General features: G+C 40.1%; 1 protein-coding gene across 1 annotated transcript in view; it reads left to right on the plus strand.

The window, feature by feature from the left end:
- Positions 1 to 2054: 2054 nt before the first annotated feature.
- prss16 (serine protease 16) overlaps positions 2055 to 24429 on the plus strand; it is a 33103-nt gene continuing 10728 nt past the window's right edge. The window contains exons 1-6 of the mRNA XM_034167815.1: positions 2055 to 2060; positions 7193 to 7424; positions 8667 to 8848; positions 11501 to 11733; positions 17932 to 18067; positions 23582 to 23696. Coding sequence (XP_034023706.1) covers positions 7224 to 7424; positions 8667 to 8848; positions 11501 to 11733; positions 17932 to 18067; positions 23582 to 23696 — 867 coding nt within the window. The 5' untranslated portion in view covers positions 2055 to 2060; positions 7193 to 7223. The remainder of the gene's footprint in view (positions 2061 to 7192; positions 7425 to 8666; positions 8849 to 11500; positions 11734 to 17931; positions 18068 to 23581; positions 23697 to 24429) is intronic.

Raw genomic sequence — 24429 nt, forward strand, 5'->3', positions numbered from 1 at the left:
GTCTACCTACTCAATACCTGATTTATTTTTATTTATTTTTTTTATTGGCATTTTGCAGCTCTTGATTGGCTGAGAATAACTGATAAAGTTAATTGTCTGGGAGTGGAACACGGAGAATTAGAAAACATGCAGGTCAGGTGCTCTCCAGGCACAGGGTTGGTGACCCCTCTTCGAAGAGCAGCTGTGTAGTTTTACCTACATAAAATGGCGGGCGACCCAACCGCAGCCACACACTCTCACGAGCGCCACTAGTTTAGCTTATGACAAGCTAAAAGCGGACGCTCTCGTTATGGCCGAACAACTCTCCAGTTTCTGAGTATTCTGTGTTAGTACGCGGCCGACATGCTTGATGAATTCCTGTGCAAAAAGTAGTTCCCAGATAACTGATAATGAGTATATCTCATCTATATTAATTCTAAAATGTAGCAGTAATAAAATTATAACGATAACTGAAGTTTTAAGAGTGGCCATAATAAATATTTAAGAAACTTAAAGTTTATGAGCAACTTCACCTGTTATTGCTCAAGCACAATGTAAACATTGACACAATGGAGTTTGATGGGGAAAAGTTCAGAAACATATGATTGGAATGGTTTGATTACCATTTACAGTTGGCGATGAAAGACTTGGGTGTTAACTAAGAAGCTGCACTGAAAGAGATCTATCTAGGAAGACACATTCTGTATTGTGTGGCACTCTGAGCAGGGTGCCGCAGCCAGCCAGCTAAGTGAAAATCTAGTGTATTATCTCTATGATATAGAGGCGGGTCTTCTTCTTCTTCAAAAATTACGGTTAAGCTCTTTACTGTGGTGGTTTGCTGACGTGCACTGATAAATAAATGAACATATAACCATATAACAATATATATAACAATATATATATATATATATACACCATTCATCAGCTTGGGACTCCGACAAGGGCGGTCGCATCTCCTCCACTCTCCCTTATCTCTGTTCTCTGCCTTTAACCTTCAAGCCCCTACTTCACCAGACTGTGAATTCCTCAAATCATATTGGATTCTGGCTCTATTGGACTACTATTGGATTAACCATGGAATTGATCAGCTGGTCTCTGAATGCTATTGACACCATTTTTTCTACAAGAAGGTCAGGACCAATGGATCCTACCTGTCCAGATGGAACGAATCCTGCGGGCTATTCTTAACTCCTGGGAGACTTGGCGTGTCCCTTACCAAAAAGTAGTACATGCAAGTATGTTTCAAGTATACTTCCAGTTTACTTTTTACTTATCAGTACTGTTTTTTGGTAAGGGGTTGCATGCTTGCCACCTTTCTCCATTGAGGACGTCAAGGATTTATTCATTTTTGGTTTCATGGTAGCAGGGCTGGTACTTTTTGGCTTATGTGCTGCCCTGATCTACCAGAAAATTGGCAAGACAGCGGCATCAAGAACCACGGCCCCTCGCTTGTCCGTCATGATTAACGAGGTTGGCAAGGCAGTGCATTCTCAGACTGCGATGACTCTTGAACTCAGATGCAAACTGGATGACATCTTGGAGCAGATGCGTGCCTTGCAGTTGAAGCTGAAGATTTCAGAGGCCGGTGAATATTCTTAATTCATAATTGGGAATATTCTTAATTCATAATTGGGATTTGGTTGTGCAAGTGGAACTGTTAAAAAGTGATTTCACTGCTGCAACAATAACATTACAGGCTTATCAAGCCGAAGGTCAAATTGCCCGACTGTTTTTCCTCCAGGGGGATTTGTTTTGGCCTGGGGAACATTGGCTGTTTCTTATCTCATCTCACAAAGACAATAAACTGCTTTTCACAGGACTGAAGCATGTTCCATTCCCTCCCCCCCCACCCCCTCCTTCCCCCATCAAAACCCACCCTTTCCTGCGCCTGCTTCTCGTCATCCTGTTTCCCTTCAGCGGGCCTTCACCCACTTGCCTCAATTTGGATAACGGACTTCTTCAAACTTAGTGCACATAAACAATGTCAAATGTGTATGTGTTGCCTTTAATTCTGATGTGTGCCATTATTATGGTAAACAAGTAATAATTGTGGACTAATTGCTGTCTGAGGTAACTGGAGTGTAAACGTAATTTCTCCATTGTGAGATCAATAAAGTATTTATCTATCTATAACCTGGAATTTCCAGATTTAATCTGAAGTGTTTAAAACTGTATCCAGTTGTTGCAAAAAGAGCTACGATTAGGCAAATAACGCATGCATCACTTCATTAAGACTACGGACAGCCTCAGAGTTGAGCGCATTTCCATTGTCACCAGGAGAATCTAAGGCCTGACAATGTGTAATAACACTAAGCAAGATGGAGGCTTCCTGTCACCAGCTCACATAGCCCGACAACGCGAGATGTCATTCCTATCGAGAAGCCAACCCCCCGCGCAACAGCAGTTCTCTTGACAGATTTTCACCCATTGATCGTATATATTACTGGATCGCTCATTGTGTTGTGAAAGTGTAGGTACACGGACCCACAACAGGGGGCGCAATGAACGGACAATGGAGAAAGGTGAATAACAAGTTTTACTGTTGTGAAAAGAGCACAACCAATACAACAATTAATAATTTGGAGTTTGAAGCCGAAATCTGCTGGTGTCGTGTGGGCAGGCTCGAAGGTAGGAGGCGTCCGTCCTAGTCGAACCGGAACCACCCAGATTTCCTCTGCCACCGAACCCCAGAAGTACTGGAACCGCCAAGTCCCGAATTCCCAGGTGGCCACTGCCTCCGCTCGTCGGATCCGGTACTGCTGGCGGGAAAGAGCACAAACACACAGGTATGGGTGCGACAGCACCCAGTAGACAGAGAGGGGAGAAGCCGCCTCCACCTCTTGTTACAATGAAGCAGGAAAGGTGAGTACTTATCCAAGCAAGTAGCTTTCTGTAGTCAGCTGTCCTGAAAAGGTTTACCAAGGTTTATCAGAGTCTTCAATATGAGCTTGCAGAGAAGGTTACCTTAATCTCAAGGCGATATCTCGGCACTGAGGTGGAGACGCTGTCCTGCTGATATACCTCCGTCCTGAGTGCAGTCAGCTGTGTCCAGTAATGGGTGACAGCTGTCACCCTGGCAGCCTTCGTCGGCGGCAGCGCCCTCTGGTGCCTGGAGCCCGCACTCCAGGCAGGGCGCCCTCTGGTGGTGGTGGGCCAGCAGTACCTCCTCTTCAGCGGCCCACACAACACATTGGCCCACACCACTGACAACGACAATGACAGTGACAATGACAATGATTTATTCTCTAGAAAGACACCCCTGGTGGGGTATGAGAGAACTACATAAGGTACACAATACTGTACATACATATATAATAACAAATAGAAGCATGCAATCACAGACGGTACAGGCGATTCAGACATACACAATAATAAAATAAAATAGAAAAGAAAAAAATAAAAGGAATGAAAAAAGAGAAATAATAGTAATAATAAAATTCAAATAATAGTAATAATAAATAAAAATAAAATAAATATTAATAAAATAATAAATAATAATAATAATATTCAGTTTACACTTTCTATATGGGGAACCAAATTTGTTCAAGTAGATGTTAATTACATGAAGTACGGTTTCATAATATACAATAATAATAAAATATAAGTAGATTATGCCTCGGTGCGAAGAACTTTATACAAGGGGAAAAAAGAAAGGAAAAAAAAAAGGTCAGAGAATTAGTGTTTTTATGGGCTTTAGCCACATAATCAGGGTTCAGGAGATGGCACGACCAGAAATAACTAGCAACACTCTAGCCAAAGTATTTACAGAGGGCTAAGCATATATAGTAACAAAACCAAAAACTATGTACAGAAAAAAAGGAGCCATTTGCTTGACTAGTGTCATATTTGGTTGTGAGATTAGACAAAACCAACAGCTGAGATTACTACCTCTAGAGAGGTGATAGGACTAGTTTAAGGCAACATTAAATTTGTTAATAATAATGGTACAGAACTTAGCAAGGCTTGAAAGCTCTGAGGTGCGATTTGAGTTAAATAATTCTTCCATTTTCAAGGTACTGGGTCTCTTAAGGAAATATTTATTAAGAAATTTTTTACGTTCCGCTTTGAAGAAAAGACATTCAAAAATATAATGGAATTCATCACCAATTTGACGCCTGACACAAAGTGGACACAACCTTTCATGTCTGGGAATATTGGTGTAACGGCCTGTTGTTACTGGCAACTTGTTGTTATTACATCTGAATTTGGTCAAATTTATCCTTTCCTTAAAATCTAGTAAACGCAGATATTGCTCTAACCTTGGGGTATGCTTGAATATTCTGTATGATAAGTAGGCAGTTGAATTGTTAATTTCAGACAACAAGGTTTGTTCAAAAATGTCACTGGTTTTCTGTGCGACTGCTTTTTTGAACCAAGAGGGATAAATATCTTCTTCATGCCATAAAAAGGTCATACCAAGATTATCTAACAGCGATTTGATCTTTTGTATCCATGGGGTGGTATAAATATCACTGTTTGACATATTAAATAAAAGGCGATAAACAGTGCAGGAAAGTTTCAAAATCTTGCCTGACTTTAGCCTTAGCCAGAAGTTTAACATTCGGTTTTCAATTACTTGTTGGACTTTTGTTCTACCCAATTCACCGAGTACCATGTAATTTGGGGTGTTTTTATGTACCTTGAGAATATGCTTGCAAAATTTGAGGTGAAAAGTTTCAATGGCTTGGAAATTTTCGTGGCCCCATATCTCACTGCCATATGTTAATATAGGTAGGACAAGTTGATTAAAGAGTTCAGAAAGGATATCAATAGGTAATTCTAATGCCTGGGCTTTGCTCAACAAACTGAACATTGCTCGCCTTGCCTGAGAAGTTTGTTTGGCCATGTTTTTTTGGAAATGGTTGTTGTAATTAAACTTGCATCCCAGATATGTATAATCATCCGCTATTTCTAGTTTATCCTCACCAAAATTGAATTCTGGTTTGTTTCTTACTTTGCCCCACGAGAAAATTACTATTTTGGATTTACTTGTACGTATTCACGGAAAGATGCCACTCATTACAGTACAAAGACGCTGCATCTAGGGCCTTCTGCAGTTCTTTGGCACTTTCTGCCATGACAATGGTGTCATCAGCATATAATAATGAGAATATTTTCAAATAAACTTCAATGTCATCATCACTAAGATGCGTCCTAAAGTCGCCTGCGAGCTCCTTTAGACCACTATATCTCCTGCTGATAAAATAGTCAAAATCGTTCAGGTAATTAGCAAACAATAATGGTGATAAGTTCTCACCCTGTCTTACTCCAATGTTACATGAAAAGAACTCAGACTTGACATGGTTATTTAGTACACATGACTTTGCATTTTCATAAAGATTATATATCACCGAGATAAGCTTCCCGTTTATATTATGCGCAATTAACTTAGACCACAGAGATGATCTGTCATCTAAATCAAAGGCTTTTTTATAATCAATAAAAGTGCAATACACCTTCTGAGTTTTTGCTGGTAGAGACTGATGATAGAATGTAAAACAAAGATATGGTCCATTGTAGAATAGCCTTCGTGGAAACCAGCCTGCTCCTCCCCAATAATCCCGATAGCATCTAGGTAACTGGTTAGCCTAACGTTAACAACTGCTGTAAAGCATTTACCAATGCAACTAAGTAGGGTTATACCTCTGTAATTATCAGGACTGTTAGGACATCCCTTGTTTTTATATAGAGGCTTAATGAGGCCTATCGTCCAATCAGATGGGATACAGCCTGTCTCTAACACAAGGTTAAAAAAAATCTACAAGTAGAAGTTCCATGCATTCAGGACTGTTTTTATGAACTCATTTATTACATGGTCTATTCCATGTGCTTTATTGTTTTTGAGTTTTCTTATTTGGTGTCTAACTTCATCAACTGTAAAAGGTTGGTTTAAATCTTCATTAATAGAGTGGCATGTATTCCTTGGATCGAATTCTGTTGAATTGTTTCCGTCATGCTTCTGTCCTAGTTCTTCAAAGTGTGCTTTAAAAGTTTCAACTGATATTTTACCCATTGTTTCCTTACTTTTTTGGGCATGTTTTAGCAAATTTCAATAGTCTTTGGGTTTGCTGCGTTTTAAGTCTCTTAAGCGTTTTTCAAAGTCGTGGCTGAATTCTTTCTTTGTTTTACGGTTAAGTTTCTTTAATTCTTTGCATTTAGCTTTCATTTTACTTTTCAGGTATTCAGTTGGGGCTTTTCTGTATTCGTTTTTAAGTTTAAAACACTCTGCTCTTAATTTTTCATTTTCCTTTCCAAACCAAGGTTTGTGGTTGGTCCTAACCTTTTCATGTTACTTATGGTCGTCTCTCTGGTTATATTCTCAGATCTGGCAGGGAGCAAGTACAAATCACACAGGGTTTGTGAAAATTCGTCCATTTTGGATTGTGACATATTGGTTACATCAAAGTTAGCAATAGTTTCAGTTATGTCATGCACATGGTTAATATTAAAAGAATCTAGATATCTCTGTTTACAACCATCAAACCATGTAGTTTTAATAATAGTCGGATTCATGGTAATTTCATTACTGATACAAAGTTCTGTTGTGCCATTCGTGTCAATAAAGGTATGTTTCTTGATTTTGATTATTATCGGCCTGTGTTTGTCCGATAGGAAACTATCGAACAAGTCTACTTCAAAGTCTAGAACATATGGCATTAGCTCTGGGCTTGCTACAGCGTAATCAATTGTACTTTTGTTATCGCACTGAACTATACATTACGTACAATCCGCTGAAGCAAATTGGCGGCCATCTTGCCACTCTCTTGAACGCCAGATGGCGCACCTGCGCCTACTACATGTACTGAGCGCATCTCACAAAAAAAGCCAATTAAATAAAAGCACTTATTTGGAGTCAGTCTGGTTCACTCTGCTCAATTTCATTACATTTTACCCCCATTTCGCTCCATTTCGTATTTTAGTATGGTCCCTTTCCAGATGTACCATCCATCCATTTTCTTCCGCTTTATCCGGAGTAGGGTCGCGGGGGCAGCAGCTCAAGCAGAGCTGTAGCACATTGTTCTGTGCATTTAGTTTAAAAAAGTGTGTTTTAAAAGGGGTTTATGTAATAAAAATAACTGAAATACAAATAAATCTGATGCTGACATTGAAATGTGTTAAATAGAAAGACACTGATATGTCCGACACTTACCGCGGACATTCAAAGCCGCACATATTCTTGTCACATGACCAGTGGTAACGAAATCAGTGCAAGTCACGTGCCTCCACTTCCGTGTTTGGTCAACATGGTTTTCCAGGCGCGGAAGTTAGTTTTTCGTGAAGTAACCGTTTTTTGTGTGTTTTTTCTCTTTGTTTTCGGAGAGGGACGATATACGAAGCTTTTTAATAATGTGCGCGGCGTGAGGCTCAACGCGGAGGTCGAGGAGCAGTGGTTCACTCAGAAACTGGATCACTTCAATGGAGCAGACACCAGAGTCTGGAAGCAAGTTAGTTTCTACGTAGACCTAAGCGAAAGGACACGATGATAATACTAATAATAATAATAATAATATTTATTATTAAGGCGAGAATTGGTACCGATCTGCGACTGGCCGCCCGATGAAAACCACCTCGGGCTGCATTGATTGTCTTTAAATCAGCTGGTTTTGTTTTGTCTCTAACTTTCTTCTAACAGGCAGTTGATGGCTCTCACTGCATGAAACGATGAGATTTATACACCAAGCTGACCTGAAATGAACCGTTGTACGTTAAATTGACTTTATTGACTAGTCTGACACCCTTGAAAAGTGACCAAATTACGTGTATTGAGCTCAGCGATGTTTTCATCGGCCAGAAATGGCCACTAGAGGGCGCTCGGCGTAAAGTCCTCGGCAACCTCCAACCCAACCAAACGGTCCCCCCTAAAAATTGATCCGCCCTGCCTTCACTGCGCACGTGCCTGAGTCTGATTCTACACCCAAAGCAATCAAAGGGAATAATATGTGATGTAATAATGTCTTAAATCATTCTGTAGTCAGTTTTAAGCAGAAATGAGGCTGTTTTAAGCAGAAAGGAAGCGGTAATCTGAGAATTGCTACTGACACTCTGGAATGACATAGGCGCGGCAGCAGCATGTCAGAATCAGATGTGCTGCTGTGGTGCTCTGATCGTTTCCCCTGTCTTTTATTATGAAATAATGCTGAATTTATGTGTAAATGATTGTTGTACAAAAGCTTCAGATATTTGTCACTGAGATAGATGATGACTGGAGTGCAGTTTTATGCAGAAACGAGGTGATAATCAGTGAATTGCTGATGATGCCCCAAAATGACGCATGCACAGTGAAGGCAGGGCGGACTGATTTTTAGGGGGGGCTGTTCGGTCGGCGACATTGGAATTGCACAGAGCTGTAGTCCAGAACCATTCTTCAAAAAAAATGCTTTCATACAGTAGTAAACATAGACTAGTGTACACTTTTTCTTCATTTCGTTTGATAATTCTTTATTGTACTTTGTTTAAGCTTTATTTGTATGGCCAAAGCAGTTTGTCACCCCCTCTGAGTCTGGCCTGCTTGAGGTTTCTTCCTCAAAAAAACACCATTGAGAGTTTTTGCTTACCACTGTTGCTCAGGGGAGAGGGAAAGGTTAGACTTTACCTTTGCAAAGTGCCTTGGAGTGACTTATGTTGTGATTTGGTGTTATATAAATAAAGTGAATTGAATTCAGAATGATGTCTTTTCTCTTTCTCAGAGGTACTTTGTAAATGAAACCTTCTACAATCCGGGAGGTCCAGTGTTTTTAATGATCGGTGGAGAGGGCCCGGCCAGTCCAGCATGGATGCAGAACGGGATCTGGCTTACCTATGCAGAAAAACTGGGAGCGATTTGCTTTATGCTGGAACATCGTTTCTATGGGAAGAGTCACCCTACGCCGTGCGTATGAAATGTTCTGAACATGCAATGGTTTGTGGGTAGAAGGTGAACCATACATCTGATAGTGATTGACAAAAATCAAAGTACTTATTAACGCTAAGTATTGAGGATACTTTTTTTAAACCTCTCCCAATGGGGTCATCCATTCATTTCTGTCAGTGTGTTTAATAATTTTCATCAGTATTACTCAAAATCTTTTTTGTTGTTGTTGTGAAGCTTGGTGGAGGAGATGGGGTGGAGCATTTTCATCAATTTCTGACGAAGGAATGTTTGGACCTCAAAAGTCCAAAAATATAAATAAGTATAGATCTCGATTTACCAGTCGATTTCCGCTCTGATCCCCACCTATGGTCATGAGCTTTGGGAAATGACTGTAGTGCCAGCTGCTCAGTGATGAAAGCAGGCTGGTTTCACACCGAAGAAGTCAACCAATGAACTCATCCCAGCTCTAGGATTACTCTGTGTACACCAGTATTTGGAGAGATGGTGGCATGGAGATTGCAGAGTATCCAAGGTTTAATTCCACAGTCAGACAGACAGACACTCACTATTATTTATTTCATGCTTGTGTGCTCTTTGCTAAAACCTAATAAAGGCAAATCTGAAAATATTCATAAAAATGTAGGATTTAGTTTTTGTATGACATCAATAGTCAGAGAAATTTCTTAGTAGCCTTCCATCATTAGCTGGTCTGGTTAGAAGGTGATTCTAATTCTGTTCCCAGAGAGAACCTGAACTGTGTTTATTAGCTTGTCACTGCTTTACCCACATCTATTTGTCAGTCCGATGGGTTCATCATCCAATCACGGGTTACTAGATACCAGACATGGCCACTCGGACTTGCGTTAACCACGATTTAGCCACATTGTAGCTCCTCTGCTTTAGTCCGTGGGCTACTAGGGGTCCACATGCATCTCCCACACAGGGCTCCATTATTGGTATGTTATACCTATGCACCTACTTCATTAGAAAAATGATGTTCACATTGAATCTACTTGATCAAACTATGCCTATGGGTCATTTTTTTCTGTTGGGTTGGGGTTCAGTGGAATGCTGAAAATCAAGGGTAGGGGAAGCTAAAATCCCTTAGTCACTGGTCTCTAGTGATTGGCATAGATTGGCCACAGTGTAGCTCGCAGTAGTATTTCAGCAGTAACTTGATCTACTGCGTTATTCATAATTGAAGTGTTGAGAAGATATTTGGTAGCTGCACAGACAAGGGATAACTTTTGCGTATTGATTGATTATGTGTCCTTGAGAGGCCTTGATTCAAACCATATTAATAGGCATTCAGTTCAGTCAGCCATAGATACAACATTACTGACTGTCAAAGACTTTGGTGCAACTAGATACAGTGTGCCTAAAAGCTCTTGTCACCATGTGGGTGTTATAATAAGCAAGTGTGATTTGGAGAAAAACATGATAGGCAGGCGCTCATTGTAGCATGATCCATTGACATCATCCTCAACATGTGATCACAGTAGTTTATCAGCTGCCTGTAACACCGACTGCTGTTTGTGCATGAATGTAGAGTCAATAAGGGTTCAAAAATCAATTGGGTCTATTGTGCAAGTTATAAATTACCAGTCTTTGGAAAATTCTGTAATATGCAGTAAGTGTTGCTGAATGAATCCATCCCTTCCACACAATAACAATAAATGTTTTTTACTTGGCAGTCATGTTGCTTTGAGCACACCTGATCCTGTCAGAAGTGAACCAGGATAGATCAGGGTCCCAGGACACGTGAGCATGTTTTGTCCATGTCGAATTGGAGAGGCATCAGGGAGTGTATCCGGCATAAAACTTGTGCCAAATTACAATGCCGATCTGCACCAGATCCACTGAGTACGCCAAAGCAACAGGTGTTGGCTGAAAGCCATCATCATCTTTTCCATTTTAAAAAGGCAAAAAATGAGGATGAACTAATTTTTAAAATTTGGTGAACTTTAATGCACCAGATCAAATAAAAAAGTAGCTGTGTTTTGTATTTGTGACATCCTATACACCCATCTGCCACCTGCTGGACATGTCTGGGCTTGTTGCAGGGTGGAGAATAATTCTTTTTGTTACATGCGTTATGGAAATTAGTAGCAGGTGTGGAAAGTTGCTTGTAGCTTGAAATGAGGCATTTTTATTTTCCAAAGCCTAGGTCTGGATGAATGGATAATTTATTGGTTCAGAGAAAATCAAGGCATCTACTCGCTAAATGCACAAACAGGACCAGGAAGACCCACTCAGAATTCGGGGAGTACAGAAGATGCTATTCAACTGCGCTGCTGCTTGTCTCAACGCTGATAGTCTGTTCTGTTTTTATTTTGTCTTGCAGGTCACCTTAATTTGCTTTCTTTCTTTACAAAAATCTGTGCGTTTTGTACTAAACACTTTGTTTTTTGTCTAAAGAGCATGTGTGTAAAGATAGTCTTGTAGCATCACAGTAGTTAGAATATTTACCTGCCCCCAATGAGTAGTTTGTACCCTCAGAGCAGTGGGTGTTTGTCCTGTCAGGTGGACCCTTCCCTAGTTTGAGAACCCCTGCTTGGTGTGTACCTGTTGCACCACTAGATGGCATCCCTGCATTCAGATGAAGGCAGTGCTGCCTGTGGGTCATGTATAGTTCCTAATAATATTTCAATTTACATTTTCTCCATTTAGCGATCTTAGCAACGACAACCTACGCTTACTCAGTAGTCGTCAGGCATTGGCCGATCTGGCTCATTTCCGCACCATGATGGCGAAGACTCGAGGGTTGTCAAACAGGCAGTGGGTGGCATTTGGTGGGTCGTATCCAGGATCCCTTGCTGCTTGGTTCCGGCTGAAGTACCCTCATCTGGTACATGCCTCTGTGGCCACCAGCGCACCCGTCTATGCCACAGTCAACTTCCCAGGTACCACAACAAGAAGGTCTTCCACACTTGTATTAAAACAAGCAAACAGTACATTGGCATCCTGTTGTCATTTGGATAAGTAGCGTCTTACAACCCCTGGCAAAAATTATGGACTCACCGGCCTCGGAGGATGTTCATTCAGTTGTTTAATTTTGTAGAAAAAAAGATCACAGACATGACACAAAACTAAAGTCATTTCAAATGGCAACTTTCTGGCTTTAAGAAACACTATAAGAAATCAAGAAAAAAAATTGTGGCAGTCAGTAACAATTACTTTTTTAGACCAAGCAGAGGGAAAAAAAATATGGACTCACTCAATTCTGAGGAATAAATTATGGAATCACCCTGTAAATTTTCATCCCCAAAACTAACACCTCCGTCAAATCAGATCTGCTCGTTAGTCTGCATCTAAAAAGGAGTGATCACACCTTGGAGAGCTGTTGCACCAAGTGGACTGACATGAATCATGGCTCCAACACGAGAAATGTCAATTGAAACAAAGGAGAGGATTATCAAACTCTTAAAAGAGGGTAAATCATCACGCAATGTTGCAAAAGATGTTGGTTGTTCACAGTCAGCTGTGTCTGAACTCTGGACCAAATACAAACATGGGAAGGTTGTTAAAGGCAAACATACTGGTAGACCAAGGAAGACATCAAAGTGTCAAGACAGAAAACTGAAAGCAGTATGTCTCAAAAATCGAAAATGCACAACAAAACAAATGAGGAACGAATGGGCGGAAACTGGAGTCAACGTCTGTGACCGAACTGTAAGAAACCGCCTAAAGGAAATGGGATTTACATACAGAAAAGCTAAAGGAAAGCCATCATTAACACCTAAACAGAAAAAAACAAGGTTACAGTGTGCTAAGGAAAAGCAATCGTGGACTGTGGATGACTGGATGAAAGTCATATTCAGTGATGAATCTCAAATCTGCATTGGGCAAGGTGATGATGCTGGAACTTTTATTTGGTGCCGTTCCAATGAGATTTATAAAGATGACTGCCTGAAGAGAACATGTAAATTTCCACAGTCATTGACGATATGGGGCTGCATGTCAGGTAAAGGCACTGGGGAGATGGCTGTCATTACATCATCAATAAATGCACAAGTTTACATTGATATTTTGGACACTTTTCTTATCCCATCAATTGAAAGGATGTTTGGGGATGATGAAATCATTTTTCAAGATGATAATGCATCTTGCCATAGAGCAAAAACTGTGAAAACATTCCTTGCAAAAAGACACATAGGGTCAATGTCATGGCCTGCAAATAGTCCGGATCTTAATCCAATTGAAAATCTTTGGTGGAAGTTGAAGAAAATGGTCCATGACAAGGCTCCAACCTGCAAAGCTGAACTGGCAACAGCAATCAGAGAAAGTTGGAGCCAGATTGATGAAGAGTACTGTTTGTCACTCATTAAGTCCATGCCTCAGAGACTGCAAGCCGTTATAAAAGCCAGAGGTGGTGCAACAAAATACTAGTGATGTGTTGGAGCGTTCTTTTGTTTTTCATGATTCCATAATTTATTCCTCAGAATTGAGCGATTCCATTTTTTTTTTTCCCTCTGCTTGGTCTAAAAAAGTAACTGTTACTGACTGCCACATTTTTTTTTTTTCCCTGATTTCTTATAGTGTTTCTTAAAGCCAGAAAGTTGCCATTTGAAATGACTTTAGTTTTGTGTCAAGTCTGTGATCTGCTTTTTTTCTACAAAATTAAACAACTGAATGAACATCCTCCGAGGCTGGTGATTCCATAATTTTTGCCAGGTGTTGTAATATATGATTGTACTTTTCAAATATTCTGTAAATCCCATGAAAAAAATCTAGAATGTATCTTTTGTACACATAATACGACTGACAAGGCTTCGTTTAAGTAACCTTCCCCTTTCGAAAGCTGTTGTACATGTATTTATTGGTTGTTTTGTGAATACTTTATAAATAAACAAAATGAAAGGCATCAGAGAGCTGATGCATACCTGCGGCCTACTCGCTCTACATACCGCTGTATCAGGGGTGTCCACAGACATTCCAGAAAGGGCCAAGAGGGTGCAGGTTTTCTTCGCACCCGCTGAATCTACCAGGGGATTTCATTGATGAAACATCCCCATGAGTAGATGGGATGTTTCATCAGTGAAATCACCTGCTGGAGTCAGTGGGTGCAAAGAAAACCTGCACCCTCTGGAATGTCTGTAGACACACCCTGACCTGTATAAATGTACAAGTAAATATACATATATCTGTAATGGTGTTTTTGACAATGTGGTATGACTTCATTATGAAGTCATTCATACCGATCAATTGCAAATATTTTGCTGATCAGTATGTGCTTTAAATAATCCATCTTTACTTACTGAGAAAGCTCAGGGGGACAAGGCTTTTGTGGTTGTTGCTCCCAAACTGTGGAACAGCTTGCCCCTGGGTGTTAGGGGGGCACCGTCATTGGTCATTTCTGAAGTTCGTTTACAAAACTACTTTTTTTCCTTGGCTTTTGACAACAACGAGGCAGGGTTTAATAATTTTTTTTAATTGCATTTTAGTGGTTATTTTTTATTTAATTGTGTTTTAGCTTGTATTACGTTTGTAGTGTATAGCACCTTGTGTGGCTGCTTTAAGGTGCTGTATAAATAAAGTTGGTATGATTTGGTACGTCTTCATTGTTGAGATCTCCAAAAAAAAAAAAAAAAAAAAAAAAAAAAAAGGTTTTCAGCCATGTTTTCCCACAACCTTTGACCATATTACTCCAAAATCTAATCAACTCTGGATATCTGTTCAGGTAATATTCCCACAATGTTGAACAAATGAACAAACAAATGAATGAATTAATTTATTAATCTATTCAGCACGCACAAATCCAGAACAACAAAAAGCTTATAAAGAAAGCAAGAAAATAATGCGCCCGAAAGGGTGTAGGCAGAACCAAAAGCTTGTAAATGCCTGCCCCTTTAACCAAAAATAACAGTATGTATATAAAATTATACATATACCCATGATAACTATTACAAAGTATACATTGATCCATGAACTAAAATTTCAAAAACACAAACTTGCAAGTAGCAGTGCTCCAAAAAACAAAATCAATAAACCTAATTTAACATGTTATAGTAAATAATCAAATAATTTTTGTAGAGCCTTTTAAAGCCAACCAAACTACCGAGTGATTTTATGTTATCCGGGCAATTATTCCAAATATTTACACCTTTAACAGAAATGCAATTACTTTTACGGTAGTGTGAATCTTTGATTTCTGAAATAATCATGTTCCTCGTAAATTTTAACTGGGCTCCTCATTCTAAACAGATCCTGGACATGTTGTGGCAGAAGTCTATTTTTCACTTTTAACATAATTTGTATAATGAAAATATGAAAACGGACAAACAAAGGATTAGTTGGCTCAGGATTAAGTTTCTTAGTAATAATTCTTATAGCTTTCTTTTGAAGTAAAAATATAGGATTTGTATTAGTTTTGTAGGTGGTTCCCCAAATTTCACTACACTAGGTCATGTATAGAACAAGTAATGAATGATATAAGGTAACTAATGAGTGTTGGGGGGAAGTATTGTGCTTTATACAAAATGACAGTGATCTTTAACATTTTAGTTTTAATATAATTTATGTCTTTTCCAACTTAAATTATTGTCAATAAAGACCCCAAGAAATTTAGTTTCATTTACGAGTTCAATTTCAACATCATGTACTTGTAGATTTCTACATGAATTCCTGGGCTTATTACCAAACATGATACTTTGTTTTACCAAAGTGAAGCAAGAATTTGTTAGACTCAAACCATTCCTTAAACTTCTTTAGTTCCCTCTCTATTGTGTCCTGAACCTGTCCCAAATGGTCCCCACTACAAAACACAGTCATGTCATCAGCAAATAAAATACAACTCACAAACTTAGAAACTAAACATATGTCATTGATATATAAAAGAAACAGAAAAGACCCAAGAACTGAGCCCTGGGGCACCCCACAATTGCACCTCAAAAATTCGGAATTTATCCCACCCAAGTGAACACATTGATACCTGTTGGACAAATAACTAGCTATCCAATCGTGAGCTAATCCTCTGATGCCATACTTCCATAATTTATCCAATAGTAAGGTATGATTTATAGTATCAAATGCTTTCTGTAGGTCCAAAAAAAAACCCATGTGGTATATTGTTTGTTTTCAATTGCATTTGTGATATGCTCCACAAAATCAATTACTGCCAGTGAAGTAATACAATTTTTTTTTTTCCTAAATCCATATTGCTGCTCATTTAGTATGTGATGTTTGGCTATAAAATCATTTAACCTCTTAAAGAATACTTTTTCCGGAATTGTTGAAAATTGAAGTTAGGGTTAGGTTAGAGTTTTCCTTGACCTTTTGAGCAAATTACTCCAAAATCTAATCAACTCTAGATATTGATTCAAGTAAGATTTGTACCAAGTTTGAAGGAAATCCATACCACTGTATTTGAGTTATCCGCACAAACACGCCATTGAAAGCAATACTCCGCATGCCACTTCACCCATGTGCAGGATAAAAAAATCTTTCAGTGACGTAATAGATGAATTATTATGAAACACTGTAAATGCTGGATATGGACTGGAGTGTGTACCTTTGTTTTTACATTTTAAGGTGGGATGTTCCGTAAATTAACTGATAAAAATCCAGAACCAAGTCTCTTTGCGATTCTGTTGTTGACTGCATCAGGTTTTCTGCCGTGATTCCACTGTATTTTCCTGCGCACAGTTTCCCATGTAGTATTGCAAGCTGGCCAGAAATGTCAGTGCAGAAGCATCACTGCAGCGTGACACTGCCACCACCACCACCGTGCTTCACAGGTTCCAGTCACCATGTCGTGATGACAATTGTTAAGTCTTTGACTCGTAAGTCAAAGTGTTTAAAACCTCCACTATTGAAACTTTGTCTAGAAAAACTAAAATGTTCAACTTTTTAAAATCCTAAACCTTAAATTGTCAGGTTTTTTTTTTCATATCTGCACCATAAGTAATTTATTTTCTTTCTGTCTAATGTTTACTCTTGAGTTCTTTCTCAAGGATGAGTTCACCGGCTGAAATCTGGTCTGAATAACGCTCCCATTCATCACCTGTTTTCAATCAACCCACAGTGGGAACATCCAGAAATAACAAAGATCCTCCAAAACGCCCAGCAGTTATTTTTTCTTGTTGTCTTACTGGGTTGCATCTCTGTATTTTGGTGTGCACGTAGAACCCATCAAACATTCCAAGTGGATTTTCTGTCCCACCCCTGAACATCTTGAAGGTAACAGACTGCACTGTGGGCAGCTCAAAGATCAAGAAGCGCACATCGCTGTCTGTCCGTGTGTTTTGTTTGGCTGAGCCGGTTGTTTTGTTCCGGAAGACTGCAGGCCGGAGTGAAAGGTCACTGCAGCTTTGAAAGTGGACCTGTGTGGTTCCTCCCACACAGCCATGCTACGTTGAAGCCGCTGTCGCACACAGTCTTACCACATTCTGTTTGACTCATTAAATTTCGGGACCCAGAAAGCTTTTAGAATAGTGTATGTGGTGTACTGACGTCAGGTACTCATCATGTTTTGCCCTCCGCGCTGAAACGCTGCACAATTACCTCTCGAAATAGCACCACACTTATTCCTTAATATTACCAGGAAGAGTTTGGCTTCTATTCTTCTGAGAATTATTTTTTTTTTTAATCTTCAGTGTGAGTTAAAGCTTGTGCTTTCAAACATATTTCAAACACCACTCTGCATTTAATCATTAGTGATCGATCTCTGCTCCCCTCCACAGCATGTCTTTTTCCTGGTTCTCTCCCTCAGCCCCAACCAGTCCCAGCAGAAGACTGCCCCTCCCTGAGCCTGGTTCTGCTGGAGGTTTCTTCCTGTTAAAAGGGAGTTTTTCCTTCCCACTGTAGCCAAGTGCTTGCTCACAGGGGGTCGTTTTGACCGTTGGGGTTTTACATAATTATTGTATGGCCTTGCCTTACAATATAAAGCGCCTTGGGGCAACTGTTTGTTGTGATTTGGCGCTATATAAAAAAATTGATTGATTGATTGATTGATACCATAAACCCGATTCGCAGATTGTTTGGTTTCTTTAAATAGTTGTATATTCTTGACTAGGACTTGATGTGTATTATTATTATTTTTATTTTTTGCAGCAGCCTACGTTTAAGTGTCTAAATGTCCCTCTGTGTCTATATTTTCCCAGAATACTTGGAGGTTGTGTGGCGCTCACTGGCCTCAGGAAATCCGGCATGCCCCACCATGGTGAAGAAGGCCTCTGATATCCTCGTGGCACGCCTAAAAGACCCAAAGTCCTACGACAACATCACCAAAGATTTCAAGTACAGTCACTGTATTCTCTGCATCTTAGTTCGCCTGGGGTTTATTCCAGATTTATGATGTATAGTGTGTTTACTCCTAAAGGACGTGGCTACAGGTACGAGAAATTTCCGAGCAGTTGCGCTCTGACACGTTGAACGGCTACGATAGAGCCCAGTAGTACTCCTATGATTAACTCCATAGGAACATGCAGTGATGGTGTACGAAGTCTGTTAGAAAATTATCCGACCTTATTATGTTTTTCAAAAACCATATGGATTTGAATCACGTGTGATTGCGTCAGACAAGCTTGAACCCTCGTGCGCATGCGTGAGTTTTTTCATGCCTGTTGGTTGCGTCATTCGCCTGTGAGCAGGCTTGGAGTGAGGTGTGGTCCACCCCTCTCGTCTATTTTTTTTATTGCAAATAAATGTCTGAACGATTTGGAGCTTTGCTGCATCAATTTTTTTCCAGAAACTGTGAGAGACCTCCAGGTGGACACCATTCGAAAAATTAATATGGCTTTCAGGGATGATTTTATGGGGATTAAACAGATTAGAGAGCTAAGTAGAGCTAAGAGAGGCAGGCTTGTGACCAAAGGATCCTCAGTTTGATTTCCCAGTAGTCAGGAAAATCAAGACTACTTAATATTCAAATTGCTTCCCGTGTGCAGTTGAGTGCTTTGCCTGATGCATGTGAATGTGAGGTGTCACTTTGTAAAGCACTTTGAGCTTCTGTGTTCTGCGGTATTAGCTTAACCAGTAATTGAGTTTTTTTTCCAAAATTGGAGCAACTTTGACTTTTTACCCCTGTTCAAACTGATTTTGACAGTTTTTACCCCATAACTCCATAAAATTTAGTCATAGTCCAAACTATACCTTTTTGGAATCCCTATAATAATAATAATAATAATAATGACTTGGATTTATAGAGCACTTTTCAAGGCATCCCAAGCACTTTACAAGTTGCATTATTCATTCACTCACATTTACACACATTGGTGATGGTAAGCTACTAGTGTAGCCACAGCTGCCCTGGGGCAGACACATGGCATTCATTCACAGACAAGGTTAAGTGTCTTGCTCACGGACACAATGGCAATATGCAGATTTTTTTTGGACTGGTTGGGAGCTGGATTTGAACCAGCCAACCCTTTGGCCATAAGATGGCTCGCTCTACCAACTGAGCTATTGCCTTTATCTGGTTAAATAATGATCTTTATTTAACCAGATAAAAGCCCATTGAGATCGAAACCTGTGACCGGGCCATAATAGATAGGTTAACATCATCATGAGATCATTGATAACAAATAAAATACAATCGTCTTGGTCATTGTAAATTTTAACGATGTATAGGATAACAAATTAGACAAATAGAATTTAGAAACGCACTGTGCAAAAGAATTCTGTTCGGGATCTCTTAAAGTAGAGCGGAAGGCAGCCATCTTGGGTCATATATGATCAGACGACTGCTGTGGGATACTTCTCAATATGTTTGGAGCTTTTACAAATTTTGATCCCTTTGATCCTTCATTGACTTCGACCTGGCCACTGCTACTACCGTGCAACATCAGACTTTTTATTTCCCCCGCCCAGTTCCCTATGGATTAGTGCCCAAAATACCATCTCAAATGTTTTGCCACCCTGGGTGGTAGTGACCAACCTATCGGTCCCACATACTATCTGGACATGACATTTACTCTTGTTGAGTATGTTATTTTCGTCATGTTTTTTCTTTGTTGGTTTAAATTTCAGCATTTAAATATGGCCTCACTCTTGCCATGTTTGTGCTACATCTGCAGTTATTACAGGTCGCCTCTGCTGTTGTCAGAGTAACAGTGAGGTTAGCTCACAGGGTGTACAAGCAGCATTAAATGTTCTTTACTGACACACATCAAAGCCGTGCCTTTGTGTCTGCACGGCGCTGACCACATGTGACACTTATTTAAGCTTTGTGCTAATTTTGCAGCCCATAGACGCAGGCGTGTCATCATGCATGAAGACGCACACAAAGGTGGTTTGGAGACTTGTCTTTTTTCCACGCCACAGTGACAGAGCACACAGTACTGGCATCGACATTTCATCATGAAGTACTTTTCTCTACACCCGCTTACTAAAAACAGCATGTTACGTCATCCGAAGGACCTAAATTATCAATGAGTCACTGATGTTTGCTGAACTAGTGATTTAAGCAGCTCCTTCTTTTTTCAGCAACTCGCATTTATGAGCTGCTCTCACATAGCTGGACAGAGGACCAACCAGTGCTTCTCAAAGGTGGTCTTTTCCCAAATGGACAGATTCTAAAGAATCAACTGTATAAAAGAGTAAGAAGCAATCAGAGTCAAACACTCGTGCCCTTCATGTTTGACACAGATTCATGCAAATCATTTTTTGTGATTCAGTAAGTCCTTTCGGCTGCTCCCTTGTTTTGTTTTTATTTTATTTTATTTTATATTTTGTCCCTACTCTGGGTCACCACAGGTTTTACGCCGGAAGCCCTTCCTGATGCAACTCCACATTACATGGTGAAATATGGCAGGGGTGGGGTTTGAACTGGGAACCTTCCACACTGAAACCAAGCACACTAACCACTTGGACACCACTCCTAAATACTTTGCTCAAATAAAACAAAGTATTTATTCTCTTTGGGGAATTTCTTGTTTTTAAATTTTATTTGATTCAGTGGTAACCATAACATATTGTTCTGTATTACTGTGAAATTTGAACCATGTCACCAATAGCAAGGTGACATCTGACCTCATATACTCAACAAAAATATAAACGCAACACTTTTGGTTTTGCTCCCATTTTGTATGAGATGAACTCAAAGATCTAAAACTTTTTCCACATGCACAATATCACCATTTCCCTCAAATATTGTTCACAAACCAGTCTAAATCTGTGATAGTGAGCACTTCTCCTTTGCTGAGATAATCCATCCCACCTCACAGGTGTGCCATATCAAGATGCTGATTAAACACCATGATTAGTGCACAGGTGTGCCTTAGACTGTCCACAATAAAAGGCCACTCTGAAAGGTGCAGTTTTGTTTTATTGGGGGGGGGATACCAGTCACTATTTGCCTAATGCAGTGCAACACATCTCCTTCGCATAGGGTTGATCAGGTTGTCAATTGTGGCCTGTGGAATGTTGGTCCACTCCTCTTCAATGGCTGTGCGAAGTTGCTGGATATTGGCAGGAACTGGTACACGCTGTCGTATACGCCGGTCCAGAGCATCCCAAACATGCTCAATGGGTGACATGTCCGGTGAGTATGCCGGCCATGCAAGAACTGGGACATTTTCAGCTTCCAAGAATTGTGTACAGATCCTTGCAACATGGGGTGATGTTCTTGGATGTATGGCACAACAGTGGGCCTCAGGATCTCATCACGGTATCTCTGTGCATTCAAAATGGAATCAATAAAATGCACCTGTGTTCTTCATCCATAACAGACGCCGGCCCATACCATAACCCCACCGCCACCATGGGCCACTCGATCCACAACAATGACATCAGAAAACCGCTCACCCACAGGATGCCACACACGCTGTCTGCCATCTGCCCTGGACAGTGTGAACTGGGATTCATCGGTGAAGAGAACACCTCTCCAATGTGCCAAACGCCAGCGAATGTGAGCATTTGCCCACTCAAGTCGGTTACGACGACGAACTGGAGTCAGGTCAAGACCCCGATGAGGACGACGAGCATGCAGATGAGCTTCCCTGAGACGGTTTCTGACAGTTTGTGCAGAAATTCTTTGGTTATGCAAACCGATTGTTTCAGCAGCTGTCCGAGTGGCTGGTCTCAGACGATCTGGAGGTGAATATGCTGGATGTGGAGGTCCTGGGCTGGTGTGGTTACACGTGGTCTGCGGTTGTGAGGCTGGTTTGATGTACTGCCAAATTCTCTGAAACGCCTTTGGAGACGGCTTATGGTAGAGAAATGAACATTCAGTACACGAGCAACAGCTCTGGTTGACATTCCTGCTGTCAGCATGCCAATTGCACGCTCCCTCAAATCTTGCGACATCTGTGGCATTGTGCTGTGTGATAAAACTGCACCTTTCAGAGTGGCCTTTTATTGTGGACAGTCTAAGGCACACCTGTGCACTAATGGTGTCTAATCAGCATCTTGATATGGCACACCTGTGAGGTGGGATGGACTATCTCAGCAAAGGAGACTTGCTCACTATCACAGATTTAGACTGGTTTGTGAACAAGATTTGAGGGAAATGGTGATATTGTGTATGTGGAAAAAGTTTTAGATCTTTGAGTTCATCTCATACAAAATGGGAGCAAAACCAAAAGTGTTGCGTTTATATTTTTGTTGAGTGTATTTGTGTTTAGTAGAAACCATAGACGTATCTTTAATCAGCTCCTTGGAATAGCTATGCTGAATGTCTTACACATATAAGCGAGCATTGGGCCAAAATTTGACCTTGATTAACTGACTTTTCTCAAAATCAAATCACTTTGTCCTTGGCTGACCCTCAAACATTACACCAAATTTGGTCCAAATTAGATTAAACCACTTCAAGTTGTTTTGTTTAAATACAGATGGACACACGAGGCCCTAAACAGTACCCATGAAGCATAAGAAGTCTGCTGATTTTAGGGTAAAAGTCTCTGAAATGTGCTCTGCAGAAAAGCGGCATTTGTCAATGGTAAGCTCATCAATATTTACCCAAAGTGCCGTGTGTTAGTGCAGACTGGGCATCTGTTTTAGTCCCAGTCAGCACACTGACAGCAGCATTTTGGACAATCTGCAAGCTGGTAACAGTAAACTAGGCGATTCCTGACTATAGCCAGTTGCCTCCAAGGCTTGAGGAAATAAATGTATGGTCACTTTATTTATTTACTTACTTACTTACCTGTATCACAAACAATCATACAAAAAGTTCTATAGCTTCTTTTGAATGAATTAAAGATGCAACCAATGTGTAAAATTTTGAGTTTTCTACCATTTTGAGGCCTTTGTGGAAGGCAGATCTCACAAGATACACTAAAACTGCCAACACACCAAAGGTTAGCCTGGCATGAGCAGTTTCAAAGCAGTGAGTCATATAGGGAGCTCATTATTAACGTGCAAAGTTGGTAGAAAACACTGTTTTCACGACATGTGAAAATTCACACAAAGTTCCAAAGGCTGTAACTACAAGATACAGACCTAATATTTGGCATTTCACCATAACCTTGTAACAGGACTAACATATCAAATGGACAGAACAGAACTGAGGAGTGACCTGGGAGCCTCTGGGTGACTTGAGATGTAATGACCGTTTGGGATCATAGACTTCACTTTGGGATAGTAGACTTCTTCAGCTGTAGTGGGCCTTTGAATGCTATAACTTTCTGATTTGGTGTCATTAAGCTGCAGTTAATAGATTCTGCTCTAATGTTGTTCCCATTGTCCCCTTCTTCTTCTCTGTTGTCCCTTCTTCTACCTACTTCTATCATCAACGTTCTGCTGGCCCTCTTCCTGCTCCTGTTTTATCTTCTTTTCTTTTGTTTTTTTTCCTTCTCTTCACGTCTTAAGCTTGTGTTCCAAACTGCAGATTGAGACAGAGATGGACTCTGCCTACTTCTTGGAAACATTAGCTGGGAACTTCATGGATGTGGTTCAATATAATGAAGACAACAGAGCATTTGAGGTGAGACAGAATGGAAACAAACACAAGTCAAACTTTACATATACAACCCTAATTCCAATGGAGTTGGGACATTGTCTAAAATGTAAATTAAAAACAGAATATAATGATTTGCAAATCCTCTTCAACCTATATTCAATTGAATACACCACAAAGACAAGATATTTAATGTTCAAACTGATAAACTTTATTGTTTTTGATCAAATATTTGCTCATTTTGAAATGGATGCCTGCAACACATTTCAAAAACGGGACGGGGCAACAAAAGACTGGGAAAGTTGATGAATGCTCAAAGAACACCTAATTGGAAACAGGTGAGTGTCATGATTGGGTATAAAAGGAGCATCCCCAAAAGGCTCAGCCTTTCACCAGCAAAGATGAGGTGAGGATCACCACGTTGTGAACTGCATGAAAAAATAGTCCAACAGTTTAAGAACAATGTTTCTCAACATTCAACTGCAAGGAATTTAGGGATTCCATCATCTACAGTCCGTAATATAATCAGAAGATTCAGAGAATCTGGAGAACTTTCTACACATACAGTAGTGTTCAGAATAATAGTAGTGCTATGTGACCAAAAAGATGAATCCAGGTTTTGAGTATATTTCTTATTGTTACATGGGAAACAAGGTACCAGTAGATTCAGCAGATTCTCACAAATCTAACAAGACCAAGCATTCATGATATGCACACTCTTAAGGCTATGAAATTGGGCTATTAGTAAAACAAAAGTAGA

This window comes from Thalassophryne amazonica, chromosome 4 (genome assembly GCF_902500255.1).
Source record: "Thalassophryne amazonica chromosome 4, fThaAma1.1, whole genome shotgun sequence".
Classification (NCBI taxonomy): domain Eukaryota; kingdom Metazoa; phylum Chordata; class Actinopteri; order Batrachoidiformes; family Batrachoididae; genus Thalassophryne; species Thalassophryne amazonica.